This window comes from Trematomus bernacchii, unplaced genomic scaffold (assembly GCF_902827165.1).
Source record: "Trematomus bernacchii unplaced genomic scaffold, fTreBer1.1, whole genome shotgun sequence".
Classification (NCBI taxonomy): domain Eukaryota; kingdom Metazoa; phylum Chordata; class Actinopteri; order Perciformes; family Nototheniidae; genus Trematomus; species Trematomus bernacchii.
The window spans coordinates 17756767-17779369 of NW_022987714.1; the positions used below are offsets into that span (position 1 = coordinate 17756767).

The 22603-nt window shown below is 40.5% G+C and overlaps 1 protein-coding gene across 1 annotated transcript in view; it reads left to right on the top strand.

Moving 5' to 3' along the window:
- Positions 1-22603, top strand: part of si:ch211-266k8.4 — a 90684-nt gene that overhangs the window by 22952 nt on the left and 45129 nt on the right. Inside the window, exon 10 of the mRNA XM_034142143.1 lies at positions 4672-4784. Coding sequence (XP_033998034.1) covers positions 4672-4784 — 113 coding nt within the window. The remainder of the gene's footprint in view (positions 1-4671; positions 4785-22603) is intronic.

Sequence of the window (22603 nt, forward strand, 5' to 3'; positions counted from 1 at the left end):
CTGAACGGCAACAATATAACTCAGATAAAACCGGAATAACTCAATATAATATTGTCAAAACAGTAACAGTAACTTTATTCTAAGGTTGTAGATGTGTGTGTGAGAAGGCCTGCTCACAGAAGAACTCCCGAATTGGTGAATCGCGGTAAAGAAATGAATAAGAGAAAGTTCATCTGTCGGCAGCACAGAGCTTCTGTCAGCCAGAGGGTTATGTAAAAGTTGAGATAGTTATCATGTGAGGAGAATTTACTAAAATACACTTAATTCCTTTGCATTTAATTGTAAAAAACTGTCACGAAGCAGTGTTTGAACCAACATTAGTCATGGATTTGTTTTAAATGCAATCATTTCAATATTCCTTTAACATTGTCACAAAAAAATAGGCATTCCAGGCATATTTTTATAGAATTAATAACATATCGCAAATGTGCCCCATTTCCTCTATCATCCTCTGCACCTGCCTGTTGTCATAAACATGTGTTTGACTGATTAACTCGGCTGAAGATCAGACCATATTCTAAGATACTTTTTTTATTTTAAATGATTCATTAACTTTGTCTTGCCACTGTAAGCATTATTGTTATACATTATACAATTTAACTATACACTGAGTATTTAACTAACACTGTTCATATTTATTCATGAGTTCCCGTACAACATCCACTCCCCCTCACCACTGACTTATTTCCCTCTCTTTCAGCACCTATGTGTCATTGTCCCTCCTTCAGTGTCCATATCTCCTGTTCCCAGTCCCGCTCCTCCTTTATACCTCCTCCCACTCACTCCCTATACACACAGTTTTTCCTAATGCCCTCCACCAGTCCTATCTCTTCTCTTTTGTTAACCCCCCTCCTTTGCACTAGTCAATTCCCATAAACCTCCATGGGCCGTGCCTGCTCCCCCATGTTCTCATTTACTTTTGTTGCCCGCTCTCTCCTTCTATATGCTTATTTTCATTCATTCATTCATCCTCATTGACACACTGACACCCTTGTCAGCTGGAGGGGTCCACACATAATTTGTTTACTTCACATTGACAAGGCTGGCTTCAATAAAGTCTGTGCTTTAGTTTTTCCCTTCTCAAACATTCCCAAATGAGGATCACTCAGTGGGTCTGTCTTGCTTTTGTTCCTTCTTCTTTTGACATGTTATGCATTTACATTTCGTAAATACAACCCCATGTCTTTCTTGGCAAAGCAACCTTAAACTGAAAAATTGGGTTAAGAAGTTAAGTGTTGGAACCTTACCATCATGTAAGGTAAATTGTGCCCTTTTTACCACACACGAAGCAAAATACCGCAGCATAATTTGTGTTTACTTGCTTTACTTTAACCCTTATCTCCATATAGATACCTAGATATTTACAACATAACCACCCTTGATGTTGTAAAAGTGACTGATACTGTGTTTTTATTGCATTAAATGTATCAAAAGGATGCTCAGATAACTACAAAATAATAATACAGATTTATAAAAAAGGCAAATGTAATGCTTTGTAAGGTCTCCCGCATGACTGCAAGCAAAACACTTTTAAAATGCTTGTTTTCTGAATGGAGATGGATCATCGGGGCTAGGCTAAGCTAACATAATAACTGCTCCGTCCACGCTACAAATTGAACAGTCTATTGTTTGTACGCATACATTTATATACATTGATATTTACATACATTTTTTTCTAGTGTCTGTACAAATTTGAGGTACTGTAGAACTATGGGTGCCACATTAGAAACATGAACAGTTAACAAAACGGGTAGGCTTTTTACCAAAATGTAAATAAAAAGAAATTAAGGTTGAGGGCGATTCTCTGATAGGTCCTGCTTTCAAATACAATTTGAAGTCAATAAGGCTAACGGAAGATGGCAATGTAGCTAGCATCGTCACACTCCATTTTACACCTTCCAAAACTATGACTTTATAAATTGCCCTATCTTACCAACCTGCTATAAGGAAAAATATGCCAGATGTGTCTTTTAGCGTGTTCACCTACACCCACTTGAACAAAGAGGTCAGGACCGGCTACAGAACAGCTGCAATCGAGCTCATAGCCATTCAGGGCTTAAGGGCTCAACTGAACAGGGGTAGATGGATTTGCTGTCGCATAACTTAAAACTAGGTCAAACGGGTTCAAGCGAAGAACTCTCTTCAACCAAGTTTCTAAGTTGAGATGATCAAACGGATTTCAGCTATACATCTTCAGTTGTCTTTGAGTATTAAGGTATAAAAGGTACGAGATTCTTATCTTAACCATTGAGAATCTATGTGATGTAAATTTGGTGTTGACATCTAGAGTTGTCCAACTGTTGCCTTTAAATGCTTTACCATATTTTAGACTTTGACCAGTAGCATGCCATCATCATCATCTGTGAAATGCCTGCTGGAATCTTTTTCAACGAGCTGACAGGAAACTTTAAAACAACATTTATTATTCTTCTTCCACACACCCTATTAATCTATCTGTTGCTGTCTACAGCCATTTATCATTATATACTGGGATGTAAGGCTCAAATATGTGATCTATTCCAATTACAAATCACTGTTCTGTCAACATCTATCCCTCCCTGTCTGTCAGGGTGTCCACGGGGTCTTAAAAAGTATTAAAAGTTGATAAATCAATCTAGCGAAAATGAAGGCTATTGAAAAGTATGAAACGGCATTTTCCAAGGTATTACATTTTGTAGCTTGTTTTCAATAAGTATATCAATTGTCCAAAGAGGTTGTATTCTACAGTCTGCCTGAATGTAATCATTGGTGTGTAGTGTGATTCTGTGTAGTTTATTTATGGCATCCCGTTGGATTTGACGTCATCTGAACAGGACATCGCACGCTCACTGCTTGATAGCGCGCGAAGGTCCGTTTACGCCGGTTGTTAAACAACATCGTTATGGGGAAATGCAAGTTTGCGTCCAAATGGTTGGAAGATAAGGAGGAAGGACAATCAATACTGTATATAGTCAATGTTGCGCCAATGTAAGCGGTTAAAACTCGAACTGGCGATGAGGTCTTAAAATGTATGGAAAGGGTCTTAAAAAAGGTCTTAAAAGGTATTACATTTGACTTCAGGATTCCAGCATATACCCTGGTCTGTGTTCTTTTCCTCAGTCCTTCTCACCTCACATTAATGTTCCATTATACGTACCTGCATGTCCACACTTTGATTAATACAGAAACGGGGTTAACAAATAAGTTAAAAACTATTTTTAAATCTCTTTGAACATTTATCAAGTGCTGATATAAAAATTGAACTCAGCTTTTGCTATAGCAATTGTTCCGTCTGAGATCCGCCATTAAGGTGTCCCTTCATAATAGAGTGGTGCAGGAATGAGTACTAAAACTCGGAAATCAATTGGCATTTTACCTCTTCCAGTTCCCTCGTCTTGAAGTCAACAATTTTTTGAACCTGTTTTTGGTTAAATGCCTGATATAAGATCTTTGATTAACACAAGCTTTAGAGAGATTCCTGTTTAATTCTGTCATAAAACCTGTCAGTAAATACTAGGGCTGTCAAGTTAACGCGTTAATAACGCGTTAACGCAAAAAACAATTAACGCCACTAATTATTTTAACGCGATTAACGCATGTGTATTTTTTGTCCTCGGCCGCCGTAGTTTCAGAGCGCATCGAGTTTAAAATACCATCGACAAGCTGATGCTGACAGCCCCGCTGATGCTGACAGCCCCGCTCCTACCGCCCGCTTGTGGCAGACCACACTTCCACGCTCACTGGCAGGCCCGGACTGGCCATCGGGAGGACCGGGAGGGTGTGTGTATGTGTGGCGCGACTCGCGCGAGCGAGGCACACCTTACGTGTTGTTGTTAGCATCTGGTGCTAGCTAGCTGCGCTAACGGATATAAGGAGCTGTTTCAATGACATTTCGCCGACAACTGCGCCGAGCACTTGACTTTATGCAGGTAGCATATTTGTTCACTCATATGTTGATAAGAGTATTAAAAACTTGAAAGATATCCCTCTAAGGTACATTTAGAACAGATAAAAAATGTGCGATTAATTTGCGATTAATCGCGATTAACTATGGACAATCATGCGATTAATCGCGATTAAATATTTTAATCGACTGACAGCCCTAGTAAATACCTGACTTGTGAATGTCCAAAGCTTCTATGTGTCATAAAACAGCAGTTCCTAACTAGCAACTAAGAGACTACTAAACATCACAACGAACATTAGCTGCCTTTAGCTTAGCCATTGTGATGCACAGACATATGATCGTGATGTAGTGTTTATAGCCTAATGTTAGCTTTTCCCTTATTGATTGCATTTACGCTCCAAATATCGTAAAAGTGGTGTTAATATGCTGATATTATCCTGCTGAACAAAATGTGTAGGTATCATAACCGTGTGTTTGCCACAAATCTTCTAATTTCCTGCAATATCCCAAAATTGAATAGAAAAATCCCCTTGATTTTTTTTTATGGAGCCCTTGCAATCCTAACTTCCAAATCGGCCTAAAAGAATATGTCATACTGCACCACTCTATGCTAATCCAATGTAAATGAGGGATGTTCATGCTACAACACTTTTGTTTTTGTAACCCAAATCCAGTTCCAGTTAGCATTAAGTTCTTATTTTTTCTAGGTTGTGAAATAAAAACCCGTTATAAATGACCTCCCTTGTTCCAACACTCACTCTTCCACACTCTTCTTCCATCTGCAGAGCCCAGTACTCCGTGTTGGTCCCTGCCCTGTGGAACACTGAGGTCCAGGACTGGGAGCTGAAATGTATCAACAGTCTGATGTTGGACGAGAGCCACCATGGACCCAACGCAGGTACCACACATACACACACATTACACACACAAAGCAGTTGTTCTCAAGCAGTAGCTAATAATGCAAAGGGGCACTTGGGAGCACTCAGCACTTGGTATCTCAAACTCCAGTCTCTCATTCAGGCTATATCACTTAACCTTGGCGGCACACATGCTGATCCTGTTACACACATACACACTCACACAGTTTTGTTCTCCGGTCCGAATGTCAATGTGTATGGTGGTGGTTGGTCCTTGGGGAAGACCTCTCAAGCTTGTTCCTGAGAAAACTGGAACAAAAGGAGGAAACAATCGCCCCTTGTTCACCTCATTACTTTAGTTTCCTCTGATGACAATTTGATAACTGTTTTTCATTTCTATTGTTCATTTTGCATGTTTTCATGTAAGACTTTTGTTTGTATCCCAATATGTTGCTATTTTAAACGCTGATACTTCACCCTAGACTGTTTTCTTAACAAGAAGTTTGGACAAGTTATCTGATTCTGTTCAGAAATATCATTACCTAAACATAGTAAAACCTGTTGAGAAGGGATGGGGCCATTTGTATTCTTAAAAAAATCATTGATTATATTAATAAATCAACTTCCATTGCTAGAAAGGCTGGTCACTGAGAACAAGCTGAACCTATAAAACCTAGCCCTAGTCTGAAAATAATGAATGTGGTGCTCTGTATACTCTGCAAGTTATTTTGCCAAAGTACAAATATTGATTCCCTTCAGTTATGAGAAATAATTTCTATGACATCCATTTATTAAATAACCAAGTGTCATACCAATAGATTTCTTTTTATTTCTTGTTTAGAAAAAGTTGATAAAATAATTAAATGTAATGATGATTTTAAAATTGTTATTTATTAATATTTGTATTTAGAAAAGTCAATATATAAGTTAAATCGACTTATTAATAAATATGAAGTTGATCTTTAAAAGCAGAATGAGGTTAAGATTGTCTCATGTTATTCTAGCTTAACAATAGACAGACCTTAAAGATGCCTTGACTTTGGCTGCAGCATCAGTTGACAATCTACGAAACACTGTCATCTTGGCCCTGAGCTGACGGTTCATCTATCGGGCTGCTTGTGTGTGTGTGTGTGCGCCTAGGTTAACGTGACAGATCAAAAGAGCTTTTATCTTTTGAAGGTTGTTCAGGTATCAACTCATCAAGATCTGGAAACCCCTCACCACTGGAGTATCATCTTCACAAAAGATTGGAATGCTGTGTGTGTGTGTGTGTGTGTGTGTGTGTGTGTGTGTGTGTGTGTGTGTGTGTGTGTGTGTGTGTGTGTGTGTGTGTGTGTGTGTGTGTGTGTGTGTGTGTGTGTGTGTGTGTGTGTGTGTGTGTGTGTGTGTGTGTGACATACACATACACATACACATACACATACACATACACATACACATACACATACACATACACATACACATACACATACACATACACATACACATACACCTTGACAGACTCAGAATGGCAACGAGGATGAGTCAGAGGACGGTGGCTGCAGGGCTCTGTTTGTCAATGCAGAAAGAAAGAAAAGAAACAACAGTGTGCGTGTGTTAGACTGAGTTTTGTAAGTGGGAGAGTATTTGCGAAAAGGGCAGAGGAATCAGAGGGAGCATGAGAGGTTTCCTTTCAGGGCTTTTGGAAGCCACAAAAGCATGTTTTACGGTGGGGATAATCCATCACCCTGTGTTTGTGTGTGTGTTCCCACCTGTGTGTGGCTGTGTGTGAGTCAGGATGAGTCATCCTTATTTGCTGGCCTGTCAGACTGTCTAGCCCTCAGGGCAGCAGAGGAAACGAGCTGATTCATTTCGTTGCCTCTCCGACACAGTCTTACGTTCCTCTTTTTTCTGTCTCTCACACACTTACAGATCTCTGTGACTGACTACCAGCACTGTCATGGTGTTCAGGACGTCTTCTGCCACAAAATGCATGTTCAAGTGGCTTTTTTGGAGTATGGTTTACTGTAAGAGCTGTTAGGGGTTAGGAGGGTTACTTTTAAACTAGTGATCTGTAAAAAATATAATCCCTAACCTAAAACAAGTATCAAAATATAAAAGGAATGTAATCTGATTACTTACCATTACTCTTGCTAACACACAATATCAAATGCAATGAAAATAAATACAATAGAAAATAAATGCTATTGCACAGCACCCGGGGAGCAATGGGGGTGGGGGCGGGTGTCTGGTGCCTTGCTCAAGGGCAACACGGCAGGGCCCAGGAGGGGAACTGGGACCTCTCCAAGTAGGAGTCCATACTCCATACTTTAAGTCTTTTCGGAGACTTGAACCGGCGACCCTACGGCTCACAGTCCAAGCCCCTACTGACTGCCACTGTCAATTGACTAAAAATGTTATCTCGTTATTCACATAAATAATCTGTAATTAATTATAATTTATCACAAGTTTAAAACACTATTATTCACTTTTATTTGGGGGGGAAATACAACAAATGCACCTGTGGTAAAGAAATGCATAACAAACTTGTAAAAAAACATATGTTTTACTTTATTATAACATGATTATGGAATTATTGGCATGAAGTCCAACCATTTTGGCTTTGCTGTAGCATCAACAAAGCTGCTGTCACGGAGAGCTGCTGTGATCCCCCTCTGTGTAATGTGCTCTACACAGGGCATATTATCTCTAGTGCTCTCATACTGCGAGCACTATCTGTTCCTACAGTGGTGACTCGGTCCAATATCTCACACTAACATACTTCAGAAAAATGCCTTTTCTTCGATTTGACCACAACACAAGCAAACAATTGCAGTTGTCATTTGACATTGATCAGGTGTTCCATCACATGGAGGTAGTGATGGTTCTTACTGATGCCCAGTGGTCTCCAGCGAGTGAACACATGTAACTTGTGCCAATCTCTCCGCTTTCGTTGCCTTATCACTCCCATGTTAAACATCCCAACTGGAATCACGGGAGGAAGAGAGGGTCAAACTTGGTGATTAGTTTGAGTTAGTTTTTTTTCATATGTTAAGGTATCCATATTAAACAAGAGCGTTAACGTTGACAGCCCTAATGTTTTAACACTTAGTTATTATAAGATAAGATACGTTCCCTGTCACTGTACTCGTACAATGAAATGTCATTTCACGCTGGTGCAAGTGACGATGTTTCCTTCCCTAGTAAGAGTGAATGATATTGTTGGGGAGTGTTTCATTTGTGACAGTAGGGTCTCTGGGGCCAGTCCAACAAACAACAAATTGAAACTGAGCATTTTGGTTCCCTTGCATCATTTTAAAGCTCGCCTGGATGAAATGCTATTTGATACCTGTCATTGTGAATAGGTTGCTAATTTGTACCCCTGTCATTATGTTGTATGATGTCCTTTTAGTTTTCTGTTGTTTTTATGTGTAACCAATGGGCTGCAGCTCTCCCATGAAAAAGACATCGTTGATCTCAATGAGATTCACCTGGTTAAATAAAGGCTACAAACAAATAAACAACAGCAGGCTGAGTCAGCAATAAAGGACACAGTTAAACTGACTTCAGGTTGTGCTGAGTCAGGCTGAGCAGCTCTGAGAATAGGTACATGTGTCCTTCTGACCTTCTACTATTTTCCTATTGTGTTCCTCTTGTTTTCCAATCCCCACCCCCCTTTTCCTCCCCATCCTTCCTTTTTATTCAGTCCTCTTTTCACCTTTACTCCTCCTTTCCTCTCATACTTATATCTTCTTTTTATGCGCGAGTCCTCTGGTGTCGTAGCAGATGCCAGTGTTCTGTTCTCCTCAGCAGGCTCCCATGATACCTACACTGCCTTCTTCCTGCCTGCCTGCTGCTCCAGCCTTAGTGCAGTGACTCAGCATTTCTCTGTTTCAGTGCGTCTAAACAACCTCCAACAGCCATTTCTGCTTTAATATTTAATATGTACTAGATTTAAACTTAATAATGATTATTAACTTGTGCATATGCCAGTCTTGGCTTTGTAAATTGTGTGCTGTGTCATGTATAGATGGATTGCTCAAGCTGGTTAATTAGGGCCTTTGCCCGCATTGCGTTTTTTTGGAATAAAAGGGCTGGCAGAGCCTCCTCCCATCGTTTTATCACAAGAAATTTCCCAGCACTTTTTAAAAAAAATTCTATGACAACGATATCTACACAATGTATAATTGCTGTTGTATGACAGCTGTTTGTGCTACTATTTATTTGTTTGACATTGTTATTTCATCATAACAACCAACCGGAAGATGCCTACTCTTGCATTATGTATGAATAAGATTGTCACCACTCTGGGTCTGCCGGCTGATATGCAAATGGGCTTTTCTGTCTTTGGTATGATAGTTTGCGTCTGAAAAAACACGGTCAAAAACAAGCTTCTCTTGGACCGCTGGATGGCTCAGTGGTTAGAGCTGGTGGACCTATGCCACTGAGTTTGAGTCCGGCTCACGGAACTTAAAGGCATTGTCCCAACCTCTGTCCCCCCATGTCAACACTGTATCTCTCAATAAAGGCCTACAAAATATATTCAAAATAAAAAAAACGTTACCTCCATATTCAACAGTGACGTCAACACTGCTTTTACGGAATAGTTGAAATATTATGACTTCAAGCATATGGTCCGTTTGCACAAAGACATGCCAGGTGCAACGTTTTTTCTCGAGGCAGACGAATGCAACGTCATATGCTGACTTCTTATTGTCCAACTTGAGGCTTCACCAAAAAAGAAAATAACAAACATCTCATTGTATTTCGTGTTTTGTTTGTCGTAGTGTATGCATGTCTCCTTATTCCTCACATTAGAGAACTAACTAACTCTATGCCCATATATTCTCTTGATATTAGTTTTTTTTCCTATTCTGCCACTTTTTGACCTTGCTTTATCTATATTTGGCTCCAGCAGAGTGTGTGTGTGTGTGTGTGTGTGTGTGTGTGTGTGTGTGTGTGTGTGTGTGGTGTGTGTGGTGTGTGTGTGTGTGTGTGTGTGTGTGTGTGTGTGTGTGTGTGTGTGTGTGTGTGTGTGTGTGTGTGTGTGTGTGTGTGTGTGTGTGTGTGTGTGTGTGTGTGTGTGTGTGTGTGTGTGTGTGTGTGTGTGTGTGTGTGTGTGTGTGTGTGTGTGTGTGTGTGTGTGTGTGTGTGTGTGTGTGTGTGTGTGTGTGTGTGTGTGTGTGTGTGTGTGTGTGTGTGTGTGTGTGTGTGTTGTGTGTGTGTGTGGTGTGTGTGTGTGTGTGTGTGTGTGTGTGTGTGTGTGTGTGTGTGTGTGTGTGTGTGATGTGCAAGTTAAATATGTTCAAAACTTTTGTGAAAACAATGACCTTACCATTTCCACACTCTTTGCTTTCATAGTTTATGCTATATAAATCGATCTGACACAAGAGACTTACTATTGATTTTCTGTCATGCATCTTTTATTCCATTACCAAAAACAACACCTAATATGTAGATGTTTTCAAAATGAATGCTTCTTCCAAAACTCAGATAAAGAGAAATGAGAACATGCACTGAGGGAAAAAGAGGTTTGAAAATGGAGCCGATAGTCCATGTTGGAACAAGCAAGGTCAGGGTAAAAAAGGAGGGGCAAAATAAATTGGCCAAGGTTCAGAGCAGGAGCAGCTACACACAAACAAACAGATAACAAGAGAGGAGATGAAGGGTGTTTCAAGGATCAAAATGTGGACTTTAGGACACTAGAGAAGGTGTTCTCCTTTTAGAACTCCCGTTGGCACCCTTTGGGTTGGTCCAAGGGGTCACAGGTGACTGAGGCACAAACAGGGTTTACAAAATGAACTCTTAAGTTCTTTAGAGTTCAGCTGAGGTTATATGCTTGTCAAAGCGACCTTAGAGCCTCTTAATAGATGCCTTCAACATCAAAGTGTGTTTAGCTAGACAGAGTATAGTAATCAGTGAGGGAAAATGCTTGATGGAATAAACAAAACCATTTTAATTTGTAACCAGGGTAACTCAACCTGATGACATAATCTTTACATTGTAGATAAAAAGTGCTCTGGTATTTTAAAATGTGACACTTATATTAGATTAAAGGTTCAGCAAGAGTGGTGGTGGAGTCCTAAAACCTGGAAATTGGCATTTTAACGTTTTCGGTTCCATCGTCTCAAATTCAACGTTTAGTGTCTTCTAACCATATCCTTTCTTACCTGCAGCTTTTAATCCCATCAACTATCACAAATCATTTATTTTCCTCCTAATTTTCTCTAATTACAGCCCATATGCAAACAAGCACAGAATCTATAAACGGCTGCTTTGTTCTAATTTAAATAGGGGATATAAGGACATGCAACTATTTGTTCACTTGCTGTTGATGAAGTTATTTACATGTTGAAAAGTTGCTAAAACGGCAGTGGCTAACAAGTGACTCAATGACCCGGCATCGCTCCAAAAATGTGCAGCCTTTAGCTTAGTCGTACAATCTTGATGTAGTTAGTTTTGTGCCTAACGTTAGCTTCTTAGTTTTGGCAATTGCATTTACAAATCAAGAATCAAGTGTTGTTAATATGAGGAGATTCTCCTGATGGAAAAAAAACGTATCATAAACATTTTATTGCCACTGATATTACATTTGCGATATTCAGAAACCCAATAGAAAATCCCCTTGCTTTTTCTTGAGGGAGCCCTTCTGATGCTAACTTCCAGGTCGGCCTTAAAAATAAAAAAACATCACTGCACCAACCTTATTGATCTGAACCATTGAAACTCAACTTGGACAATACCATACTGCTGACATAGTTAATGCAATTCATGTCATATAAACTGGACCTGTGTTGATAAAACCCCTTGATAAAATACCTTGTTATATTAACACCTTTTCAATGCTACAAATGAGGAATGTTGTATTTTGCTAGTATGTCCTGACCAGATTGGATGTTGGCAGTGGAAGAATATCTGGGTCATCTCTATTAAAGTATTTTGGTCGGAGGCCATTGTTAGGGCTGTATTGCATCTATTAGTCCCGAAAGAATGTCACCTTTCTAACCTGGATAAGGCTCCTTAGCCGTGGGCCCTTGGCCTACCTATGACCCCTACAGTTGGACGTGCTTTCTAGTAAGCTTTGCTATTTGTAAAGGTTTGCTGTAATCCCCCCATCCCTCTCCATCTCCATTTGTTTATGATGCTTGAAGTGGAATGCCACCTGCTTGATCGGCCTTAGGCTAACCTACAACCCCTCATTAGACACCTCTCTCGTGAGTGGGACCTTTACTGGTGTAATTTGGCTACATAATTAAGTACTAAGAGGCATCTAACAGATTCCATTTCTATTACATTTCAACTTCTTTATCTCCCTTTGTAAAAGCTGGAGTTACTTGGTCAGAATTCCTACAGACAAAGGGGATTAAGGTGCTTGTATAGGTGCTCTTTTTTCCACTGACCTATCTCTTGAACTCCCAATAGACTAAGGGGTCACACCTTAAGCTTGTCTGTGCACGATCCTTCAAATGACCTAAATATTGTTTGTTGAAAGTTATTTTATTCAAGTTGATAGGTTGCAGGAAGTGGGCCAATGTCCTCCAGGCATGTCTGGCTTCTCCTGTTGACTGAGAAGTAGTTCTTGTTCTCAGTGTTGTAATGTACCAAATTACATATACTTAAGGGTTGTACTTAATCTGTTAAACCCCATAGCCCCGGTCGGGGGGGCTACGGGCTTTTTTTTCTTCACGAAACTGTGTCTCAAGGCTTCTTAACATTTAATAAACTATGAATGTGTCACTCACTTAACGGGAAGAAACTCAGCTAACTGACGATACGAACAATTTTTACCGAGTCTCACAAGAAGCGTCTAAATTAGCCCTGAGCGAAAAAATGCTACCGCACTTAGCACAGAACTCTAGGTATAAATACTTTATTACTTATCGGATCTGCACAGACAAGATATTAGCTAGCAAGCTGAGATTCCACAGATTCTAGAGGTAAATTGGTATCATCACTGAGCGATCAGAACTCGCGACATGGGAAGCAAACACAGACATCACAACAGAGAGCTTTATGGAGCAAAAACGGGAGAAATGTCTTACCTTTAGCTGTTTCTGATCAAAAGTTGTGTTCAATGGCATTAAAACGAGAAAAACGCTGCTGAAGGTTAATCCATAGGTTAATCCAATGTGTCTGTGTCACTTTGAAATGATTTCTGATAATCCATCATTCCATTTTTATGTCAAAAACGGAGTTTTCATATTAGCTGCTATGATAGCTACCAGAGTGTATGACAGCTTCCTGTTTTGGGTATTCTGGCTACGCATCACTCTCACTCCTTATTTGGTAACGTGTTGGGTGGATTTAGGAACTTCCCCTCGATTCTATTGGCTCCGATGGTTAAAAAGAGATGTCAATCCTCTTCTCCCCTTTTCAAATTAAACCAAGGCAGCTGCTTAGGGATTCTGTGCTTGTAATTATTTGTGATTTTGGGCATTGTTAGATGATGGGATTAGAGACCGCAGGTAGGAGAGGAGATGTGAGGGTAAGAAGATAAATGTTTTAAGAGGACAAGAAAGAAAAATGTTGGCTTGGATCCTACCAAGCTCCTAGTCTCCTCTAGGCTAGATCCCTAAAGGCTTTCCTGCATGCTTACTTTTCTCTATGCGTGTGTGAGGGCTCTCTAAGTTACCCAGCACTACCCTCTCTTATTCTTTATATTCTTCTGTACACCCTGTGTAGCCCCTGTGGCTATCCTTGAGTGTGTGTGTATTGCTTTATAATTGAGGTGAAAGGAGAAGCAATGTTTGTGTGTCCTGCTTGTTTGTTTGTATGTGTGTGTGTGTGAGGGAGAAAGGGTAACATCTGGTTCACTATTGTGTGTTCATGCATTCTGAAGTAGAGCTCTCAAAATCAAGCAGGCAACGTGCGATCTTCATAATTAATAGACTTTTCTTAATCATGTTTACTTTTGGTAAAATCTGGGGCATAGTTTAAGGAGATTGTGATGATTTGCATAACATTTACATTTGGGTTGTTCTTTTCTTGCTATATGAGGCAAAATGTCGTGTTTTTTTAGCTGCACTTTCTTCTTTATAACAGAAGGAATTAAATAAAAAATGAAAACCTTAAAAAACTAAACGATTTGAGAATATTTCTTTGGAGATTTAAAGTGAAGACAAAATCAAAAATTATAAAAGAAGATGAGAACATAAGAACAGCCGCGCCCCCCCTCCCAATTATTATTGCTATTATTATTATTATTATTGTTGTTGTTGCTATAATGCAGGGGCATTCAATTAAGTAAGAGAAAATGTCATTAAATGCTCTGTTTTCGCTGTCTACCTTTCTCTTTTTTGAGCACGCCATTTGAAATTACTCCGACTGTTTCTCTCTTTTTGTCTCGTCTCTGTGTGTGTGTTTGAATCTATCGTGCTGAGTCCCAGTCTTCTCTGATGTTACACTGCAACCTGCCTGTGAGACAGAGTCCAACCACACACTCTGTCTGTCCAACACATGTCCTGCAATACACATGCTGCAGCTGCCCAGCTGCTCACCGTTTGTAAAAGTAAATAAATAGTATTTTCATTTCAATAATTTACTTTCTTTACCCTGCTTCATAAACAATACTGACATCCCTGTGCTCCTCCGAGTCTGGGGGTGCGGGGATGTGAGGACAGCGCGAGGACACAGACAGGGAGGCTGCTTTACTTCATAAAGGAAATGGCAGTCAATATTAACAACATGGGAGCTAAAACGCTTAATAACCTTCATTACGTCATAGAGAAAGAACATAAGAAAGGTTGACAAAGATGAGGCTATTAAACGGGCAGCGGATCCGCTGTGTGTAGAGAGAGAGAGGGAGAGAGACGCTGAGCTGCAGCGATCAGCTGATACGGAGCATAGAGAGAGAGGGCTGCGGTCCGCGGGGCTCGGCCTCCGCCTCCTGTCCTCACAACTCTTATTATTCCCGGGACCGGACAATTGTTATTTGTTCTTACTCGGAACCGAGTTTTGCTTCCCAACCCTGCCACTGTGCTACACGTCCCGCCCCGCCCCATCTAACAGTACAGAAAGCGGCGAGATGCATTTCCTTAGGAATCGACTAGCAGAACCAAAACTAATATTTATGGGCGAAAACGTCACTTGTCCGTCGGACACGTCAATGGAAAGATGTATTTGTCCGATATTATAAATAACATGTCCCGGACGCGTGCTTTTTTGCACACTGAATCATGTTGCAGCTCGCATAAAGTTAGCTGAAATTAACCAGCTAGATTTCACTGTTTCTCATAATTTCTCAGGCTGCGCCTCCCCTGAAGCTCTCTGGCGCCTCCCAAGGGAGGCGCACCTCACATTTTGAAAACCGCTGGTATAGACGGTTCGTCCACACGAAGCCGAAACAGAGCCGCGGCTTCGGAGCCCGAAACCGATACCCACTTTGGGAGCCGTTTTCAAAGTGTAAGTCTGGAGACGAAACGCTTGCGGCTCCGTGTGTACGCCCTATACGATCATTTCCTGAATCGATGACGCCGTCGCCATAGCCCCACCTCTCCTGCTCACCCCCGCGTCATTGCTGATGCGTTTCGCCAACAACAACAACAATGGCGGATCACAGGGTTGCATTCGTGCTCCAGACGCTACTGACCATGATACAGATGTTAGTGCAAAATCTACAGCTCCTCTACCATAACCATCAGCAACAAGTGGACATGGAGAACTACATGAACTACATGTTGCTAAATCCACCGCGGAGAATAACCAGAAGGGCAACCAGGCAACCATGGCAACCATGCTCGGGGGGTCTTATTCGCTGCTTTTGGTGTATTTTGTGGGGGAAGTACAGCGCCACTTACAGGCCCGGCATATGTACTACAGCGTCTCCAGCGGTTTCGAGCAGTTTCGTGTGGACGGATACGTTTCTTGAGCCGATTCCGTGTGGACGGAAGACTTTTTTTAAAACTACTTCGGTTCGAAATTGGTTTCGTCTCCGTTTCGTCTTTGTGTGGACGAGGCCTTAATGTCATCACGCAGAACATCTAACCTCCAGCTTAGCGATGGCGACTGTGATATAGCTGAACATTAGCTTTTTACTTTGCCGATTGCATTTATGCTTTAAAAATCTAAAATTGCTGTTATTATGCTGAGATGATCCTGCCGAAACAAATATGTGAATATCATACATTTGTATTTAGCACAGAGCTTATTTTCTGCAATATTCCCAAAAAATCCCATTGCTTTTTGTCGAGGGAGCCCTTTGGATGCTACCTTCGAGGTTAGCCTAAAGAAATACGTCATCTCTGCACCACTCTATATTAAAGGCTGCATTGACAGGCCATCACAGAGTCAAAGAGCTTATCTTCATTTAACTGTGTTTAACCATCACATGACACAATAAAATATTAAACTTGTGGAGTCTTAATTAAAGGCCCCAGACTCTGTTTAGATTGCTCATCATTCTCGTTTTGGCAGCTGTAATTACAGGTTAGAAATATCGGGCTATTTTAGCTCCATTCCTGTCCTCCCACTCTCAGTCTCTCTTCCCCTACGGCCATGCCAGCCTCCATCCTCCCCTGTCTTGTGTTACTTGTTGCTCAGTGTCTATCCTCATGTACCCCAGCTTTTGGACTCCTTGCTGGACCTTTGCCCTCTGGGAATGACCTCTGACTTGCTGTAGGCCTTAGGGCGTATTAAGAGGTGGCTGTGAATGACAGGGTGTGGTAGGGGTCAGAACTCACAGGTCAGTGGGGATCAGGGGGGGAACAGGCCCACTCCCTTCTATTATGTCTTCTCTCTTTCTCCGACATCTCTTAACCTGTTAAGCCCCAAAGACCCCTTCGGTGGGTCTTTTTTTTTCACGACACTGTGTGTCAGGGCTTCTTAATATTAAAAAAACTGAATGTGTCATACCCTCCTAACAAGAAGAAACTCAGCTAACTGATGATACGAACCATTTTTACCGAAACAAAACACAAGTCTCACAAGAAGGGTCTAAATGAGCCCTGAGCGAAAACATGCTAGCGCACTTAGCACAGAACTCTAGCTATACCGATCGATATACTTATTGGATCTGCACAAACAAGCTTAGCTAACATCCTGAGATTCCACAGATTATAGACATATAAGTATCACTGAGCGATCAGAACTCGCGACAGGGGAAGCAAATACAGACAACACACGACGTAGCTTTAGGTAGCAAAACACGGAGATATGCTCACCTTTAGCTGTTATTCTGATCAAAAGTTGTGTTCAATGGCATTAAAACGAGAAAAAACGAGAACAAACGCGGCTGAAGGTTAATCCATAGGTTAATCCAATGTGTCTGTCACCTTGAACAAATTATTGATAATCCATAATTCTATTTTTATGCAAAAATCAGAGAATAAATATTAGCTGCTAATGGTAGCCACCAGAGGTTAGCGCAGCTTCCGGTTTTTGCTACGCATCACTCTCACTCCTTATAGAGTGGCGAAGTCCCTCACCTTCCGGTGGACCTCCATGGGACCTTATTTCGGAAAGATTATGTATTGAAGTCAATGGAGAGAGAAAGATTATCTTTCGATCCCGTTTGAATTGTGCCACGAATTACACATATGATGTTTGTCAATTTAAAAGACAATTTTGCAAGTCAAAAAAAAAAAAAAGTGTCGTAAAACTGTGAAGTAACACATTCTTTTTTGTGAAACGCTCAATGAACTACATCTCTGGTCTCGCACAACAACACACGTCACCAAGATGGCCGTCACTACTGTCTTGCCAAAAAAAGGGATTGACTACCCTCACTATCACCACAATGAAACGCGTCCAGAAGACGGACGACGAAGCGTGCCCTGTCGCCCAAACTCAATTTGGTGTGTCCCGAACTGTCGGCCGTGACACGCCTTATTTGGCCTTTCATGGCCGACGCATGGCCGATTCAACATGTTGAATCGGCCATGCGTCGGCAACAGGCAGTCGGACCAAGAAACCACTCTGATGAGCGAATGAGAAGTGAAACGGAAGTGAGGGACGTAAACAAGCGATTTAAGAAGGCACAACACAGACGGCTATTCATTTTCATCTCATCGGTTTATTTGTCAGTATAAAGTTGCAGGATTAGTCTCAAGTACCTCAACATTGTCCTTAAGTACAGTGTCTAAGTAAATGAGATACTGTCTACTGCTGTTCATTTACCTATTGTGAGTCGCCTCGGATAAAAGCATCACATGGAAATGTAAATTTAGCAAGAAGTGGCCATTATTACATTACATACATTACTACATTGCTGACTCAATAAACTACACACCCGCCAGAACACTGCGATCATCAGATGCAGGTCTATTAACTGTGATTTTATAGTTTGTCTGCACTTTATGTGCTCATTTCATCATTCATGTATTTTATATTCTACTAAAACTGCCAATCTGCCTAGAAGTATTTTAATGTTGTAGCTGTTACTATAACCAATACTAATGCTAGGGCTGCAACTGACAGTTATGTAGGCACATTGTTATTGTTTCTTATCGCTGTGTGATTAAAAGAATAAACACAAATAGCAGGATAGGCAATGCAAAACTTTATTTCGTACCTTCATACACACATAACACAACATTAGAATGAGCTTTTATCAACGCCTACATGATGATAACCTGTCAACATGACAGGAAAATCCACATGACATTAATACAGAGCAGGCAGAACCCAAATCTGCATTCAAAGAATACACTTTACCAAAGCTTGAGGAAAATATCTGAAATCTCATTTAACTCCAGCTCTCGACACAGGTTCGGGAAAGCCCCATGAGCTTCTCGCTGTAGTATCCATGATTTCACCCATTTAGTGCGGTTTCTCCTAATTCTTCGCTTCCGCCTCTTGAGCATAGACTGTATATATAAGCTCTTGAGAGACTGTTGCTTGAGAATGTCTTCCACAAGCAACACTCCAATGGCTGATAGTTCCAGTACTGCACGAAACATGTTTTCGATGGACGAGAGTGAAAATGGAACGCACACGCTATTTGTTGTTTGTTTATATCACGCGGTCTGTTCTTCTTCTCTGTCTTCCGGTTGTTGCCTATTTTGAATGACGAATACACACTACCGCCGCCTGCTGGTAAGGCTGAAGTCTTTGCGTTTTTTTTCCAGTGCGACACATGGCCAAGACGCAGGAGAACACGGCGACGCAACAGTCGGCGTCGGCGAGTTCTCTGGTGACTGCCTGGTGTGTCAGGGCCTTTAGAGTGCGTGATGTCACAGCTAGAGTGGAGCAGAGCTTGAAATTCGCCTTACATTTTCTTTTTTAAACCTGCCATAATTACTACACTCCTTGGACATAATTTTTCATGAAAAACGTAGGAAAACCTGGCCTACTTTGAAAAATAAACAAAATGCCTCTTGAGGGCATGAAGTGACAAAAACTTTCAACATGTCTCCATTAAGGCCCATTGTCAATTCAGCCTGATCTTTCCTCAGAGCAGCAGCTGCACACCTTTAGTAAATCTGCCAAAAATGCCACATCATTGACCCGAAAGTACACAAAAAGCAGACTGAGACGCTCCTCAGGGTCCTGACATGCTGCACGCGTTGACATTTTACCGATAGCAGCTACCGTTTTTAAACTATAGTTAGAAATGTAAGAGGTTTATCTCTCGTTCAGATCAATGGAAAGGCTCTCCTTTCACTGATCACTGCACATCACCATGGTAACCTCTGATCTCTGGGCTCACACACAGGTGTTTGATAACGTCGTCACCTCAAACACAAACACACAGACTGGAGTTTAACAGACTGTCTCAGCCTATTCTTTCCTGTCTGATAGAGACTTCATACTGACTTCAACACGTTCCACATATTTTATACATTATTGGTGATGTATGGTTTTAGTTCAAAAGTTTGCAGTTCAAATATTCTGCTGCTTTTCAAAGCGCGGGGGCAGACATTAAGGGTAAAATTCCACTGGCCCGGAATTTTATTATCACTGGCCCCACCATTGTAGCCACTGGCCCAAGAGCATTCGTACAAAAAAATTGACTAATAATGAAGAAAATTAACACATTTGTTGCAATAGTAATTTGTCAGCATAGGTCGGCATTGATGTACAGAGCCGACAAAATACCTTGTTTATATTGGCATCATATTGAAGCCAACTCCATCGATCAAGCCAGTGTGGCTGAAACTTTCTCTCCCTCTTCTTCTCCTACTCCCTGTCACTCTCCTTTAACTCTTCCGGTGACATTCTTTTATTTGAAGATTGTTTTTTGCCCGGCGCTTGGCCGATTACCGCTGGTATTAAAAACATTTTGGCGAATGGTTAGGTGGCGAGAAAGTCTGTAGTGAATGAGCGTGCTTCCGCTCACGGGAGCCTGCTCGCGCTGCTCTCTGCAGAAAACAGCTGTTTGCTTTTCACCCAACAACGACAACCACCTCACGAAACGCTATGTTGTAGCATTAATAAACGAAACAATTTAACAAAATTGCTAGTCAAAATACCAATACAGGACCATTTTTTTTTTTAAAGCAATATCTTTAGTGGCCCGAGCGGGTAGGTGGAAAGTACGTTATGCTGGCCCGGGGTGTCTAAATAGTGCTTCCAGGCCAGCGGGCCATTTATAATGTCGAGCCCTGAAGCGTTTTTACTTTCTTTTCTCTTCTTAATACACATTCATTCACTAGTACTTACATTTAATATCTAACTCCTTCAGCCTACTTTCAGCTACAGAAACCATTCCACTATTACATTATTCAGCTATTTCAGGACATTGAGGCTATACATGTTGTTGTTTATACCTTTTCTTTAAATATTAAGCTTCTTCACTATTTTTCCTACTCTTCCAGTTTAACATTTCACTTTCAAGTTTTCAACAAAGTCATTGCAATGCATTTGAGCTGTAACAATTTTGATTCAAATTATTTCACTTTTCTGCATTTCTCCGCTAAGTTTAACAACACACTTACCGGTACTTGGTTTTTGTAGCTAAAAGCAGCTACAGAGACCATTCAACTAATAAAATATTCAGCTTTTTCTGCATTTTCTAAATTCAGCAACAAATGTACACAGTTTACAGCATTCACACGCATTTTTTAGAGATACCCTTCATGAAGTAGAACAAAGCAAAACTGTTTTTTTCATTACTTTAATACAGTATGTCTAGTTTTCTTTTAAATGGATGGTTATATAAAAGTACTTTACATCAAAAGTATTTTTGTGATTGATGTTTCGATCTCTCCAGTAACAAAAAATAGTGAAAATGTAGTCTTCTCTTAAAGGTGCCATGTCTGCCTTATCTCTGGAAATAATGATCATAATGTCACTACATTTGGACTAGAAGTTCACAGAAAGGCATAGCATACAATAAAGCAGAGGTGTCCAAACTACAGCCCATGGCCCATTTTGAAACGGCCCTAAGCTAATTAAAAAAGTATAATGAAATATGATCCACAAATGAAACTTGTGCTTGTCATATATTGTACTTCTGAAATATATATGTAAAAATATATTACACAGTATTCATGTATTAATAAGTCCATTTTTCAAATAAATGTAGTCAATTAAAGTTGGAAACATTTTCAAAAAAATCATAATTTAATACAAAAAAAAGCCCAATAACTTAATTACATAACAAGCTTGAAATCTACCCTTCATATTTCCTCTTTTTATAAACAATCTGAAGCTTCTGTTTTAAGGAATAAGCTGCCAAGAACATAAATGAAACCCTATGGAGAGCTGTTGTGTTTGTTAAAGCATTTTCAAGTATCAAGCTTAATTTACCTACATTTGATTGATTTTGCTAACTTATAAGTGAACTGATAAGGCAATATACCTCACCTCCTGTGAGCGGCCCAGCCCTTCGTATATTTTTCTGTATGTGGCCCTCAGTGAAAAATGTTTGGACAGTGACACCCCTGCAATAGAGCAAAGATTAAGGAAATGGACAAGGAAATGTTAAATCCCAAATGTATGTGTATACTTTTCTGTAATTATAAGGTAAAGGCAGGGTAAAGTAAAGTGTCCAATCACCCAAAAATGTAATTTATATGGACCAGAGAGTGTTATCTTTCATTAAAGTAGGTAATTTGACTATTCATTTCTCCCTCTGCTGTACTTGAATTACTTGATGTCTTAAATCATGTTCCATGGCAGCAAACACTCCTTGAACAGCTACGTGATGAAGTACAACAAGACAGCAACCGGTGTTATTGTGAAAAGCACAACCAAACAAAGTCATATTGTTGAAATGATGACGTCAGGTGATAATTGGCTTGAGCAACTACCAATTAAAGTAGTTTTCCAAACAACAGCGTAGCACAGTTAATGATGTTAGAGACGTGTCGCCTGCAGGTCCTACTCACATTTTTTTCATATTTAAATGTAGATATTGTGTTCATAATCAAACATTTAGAACGAATGCCCATCTTGATGCGTCACTTACTTAAAGGTCCCCTATTATACTGTTTTTCATCAATATATTATAGTTTTCAGATATATACAAAACATGTCTCTGAAATGTTTGGCTCAAAATACCAAACAGATTATGCATGTAGCATCCCATAAACGCCTCTGTTTCAGCCCTGTTTCAAAAGTGCTGATTCTCTGTTGTTTACTTTAGATGAAAATAAGGAGCCACTAACCGAGATATTTGGTTAAAAAAAACACAATGGTGCTCTAGGAGGAGATTCAGGTGATAAGGTGTGGGGGGGGGGGGGGGGGGGGGGGGGGGGGGGGTTACCTTGGTTGGTTGGCTAATGGTTACACAAACCAAAAAATCGTTATGACATCATAAAGTGACCAAAATCTGATCAGCTCATTTTCAGACAGGTTTTTATACAAATGGATCAGGACAAAAAGTGAGAGTTAGCATTCTAAGGCCCCGGCCCCACGGGGACACATACGGTAGTTTCCGTTACCGTTTTGTGTCATATAGACCGTTCGGCCACACTAGGACGACAGAATATGGCAGTAAACG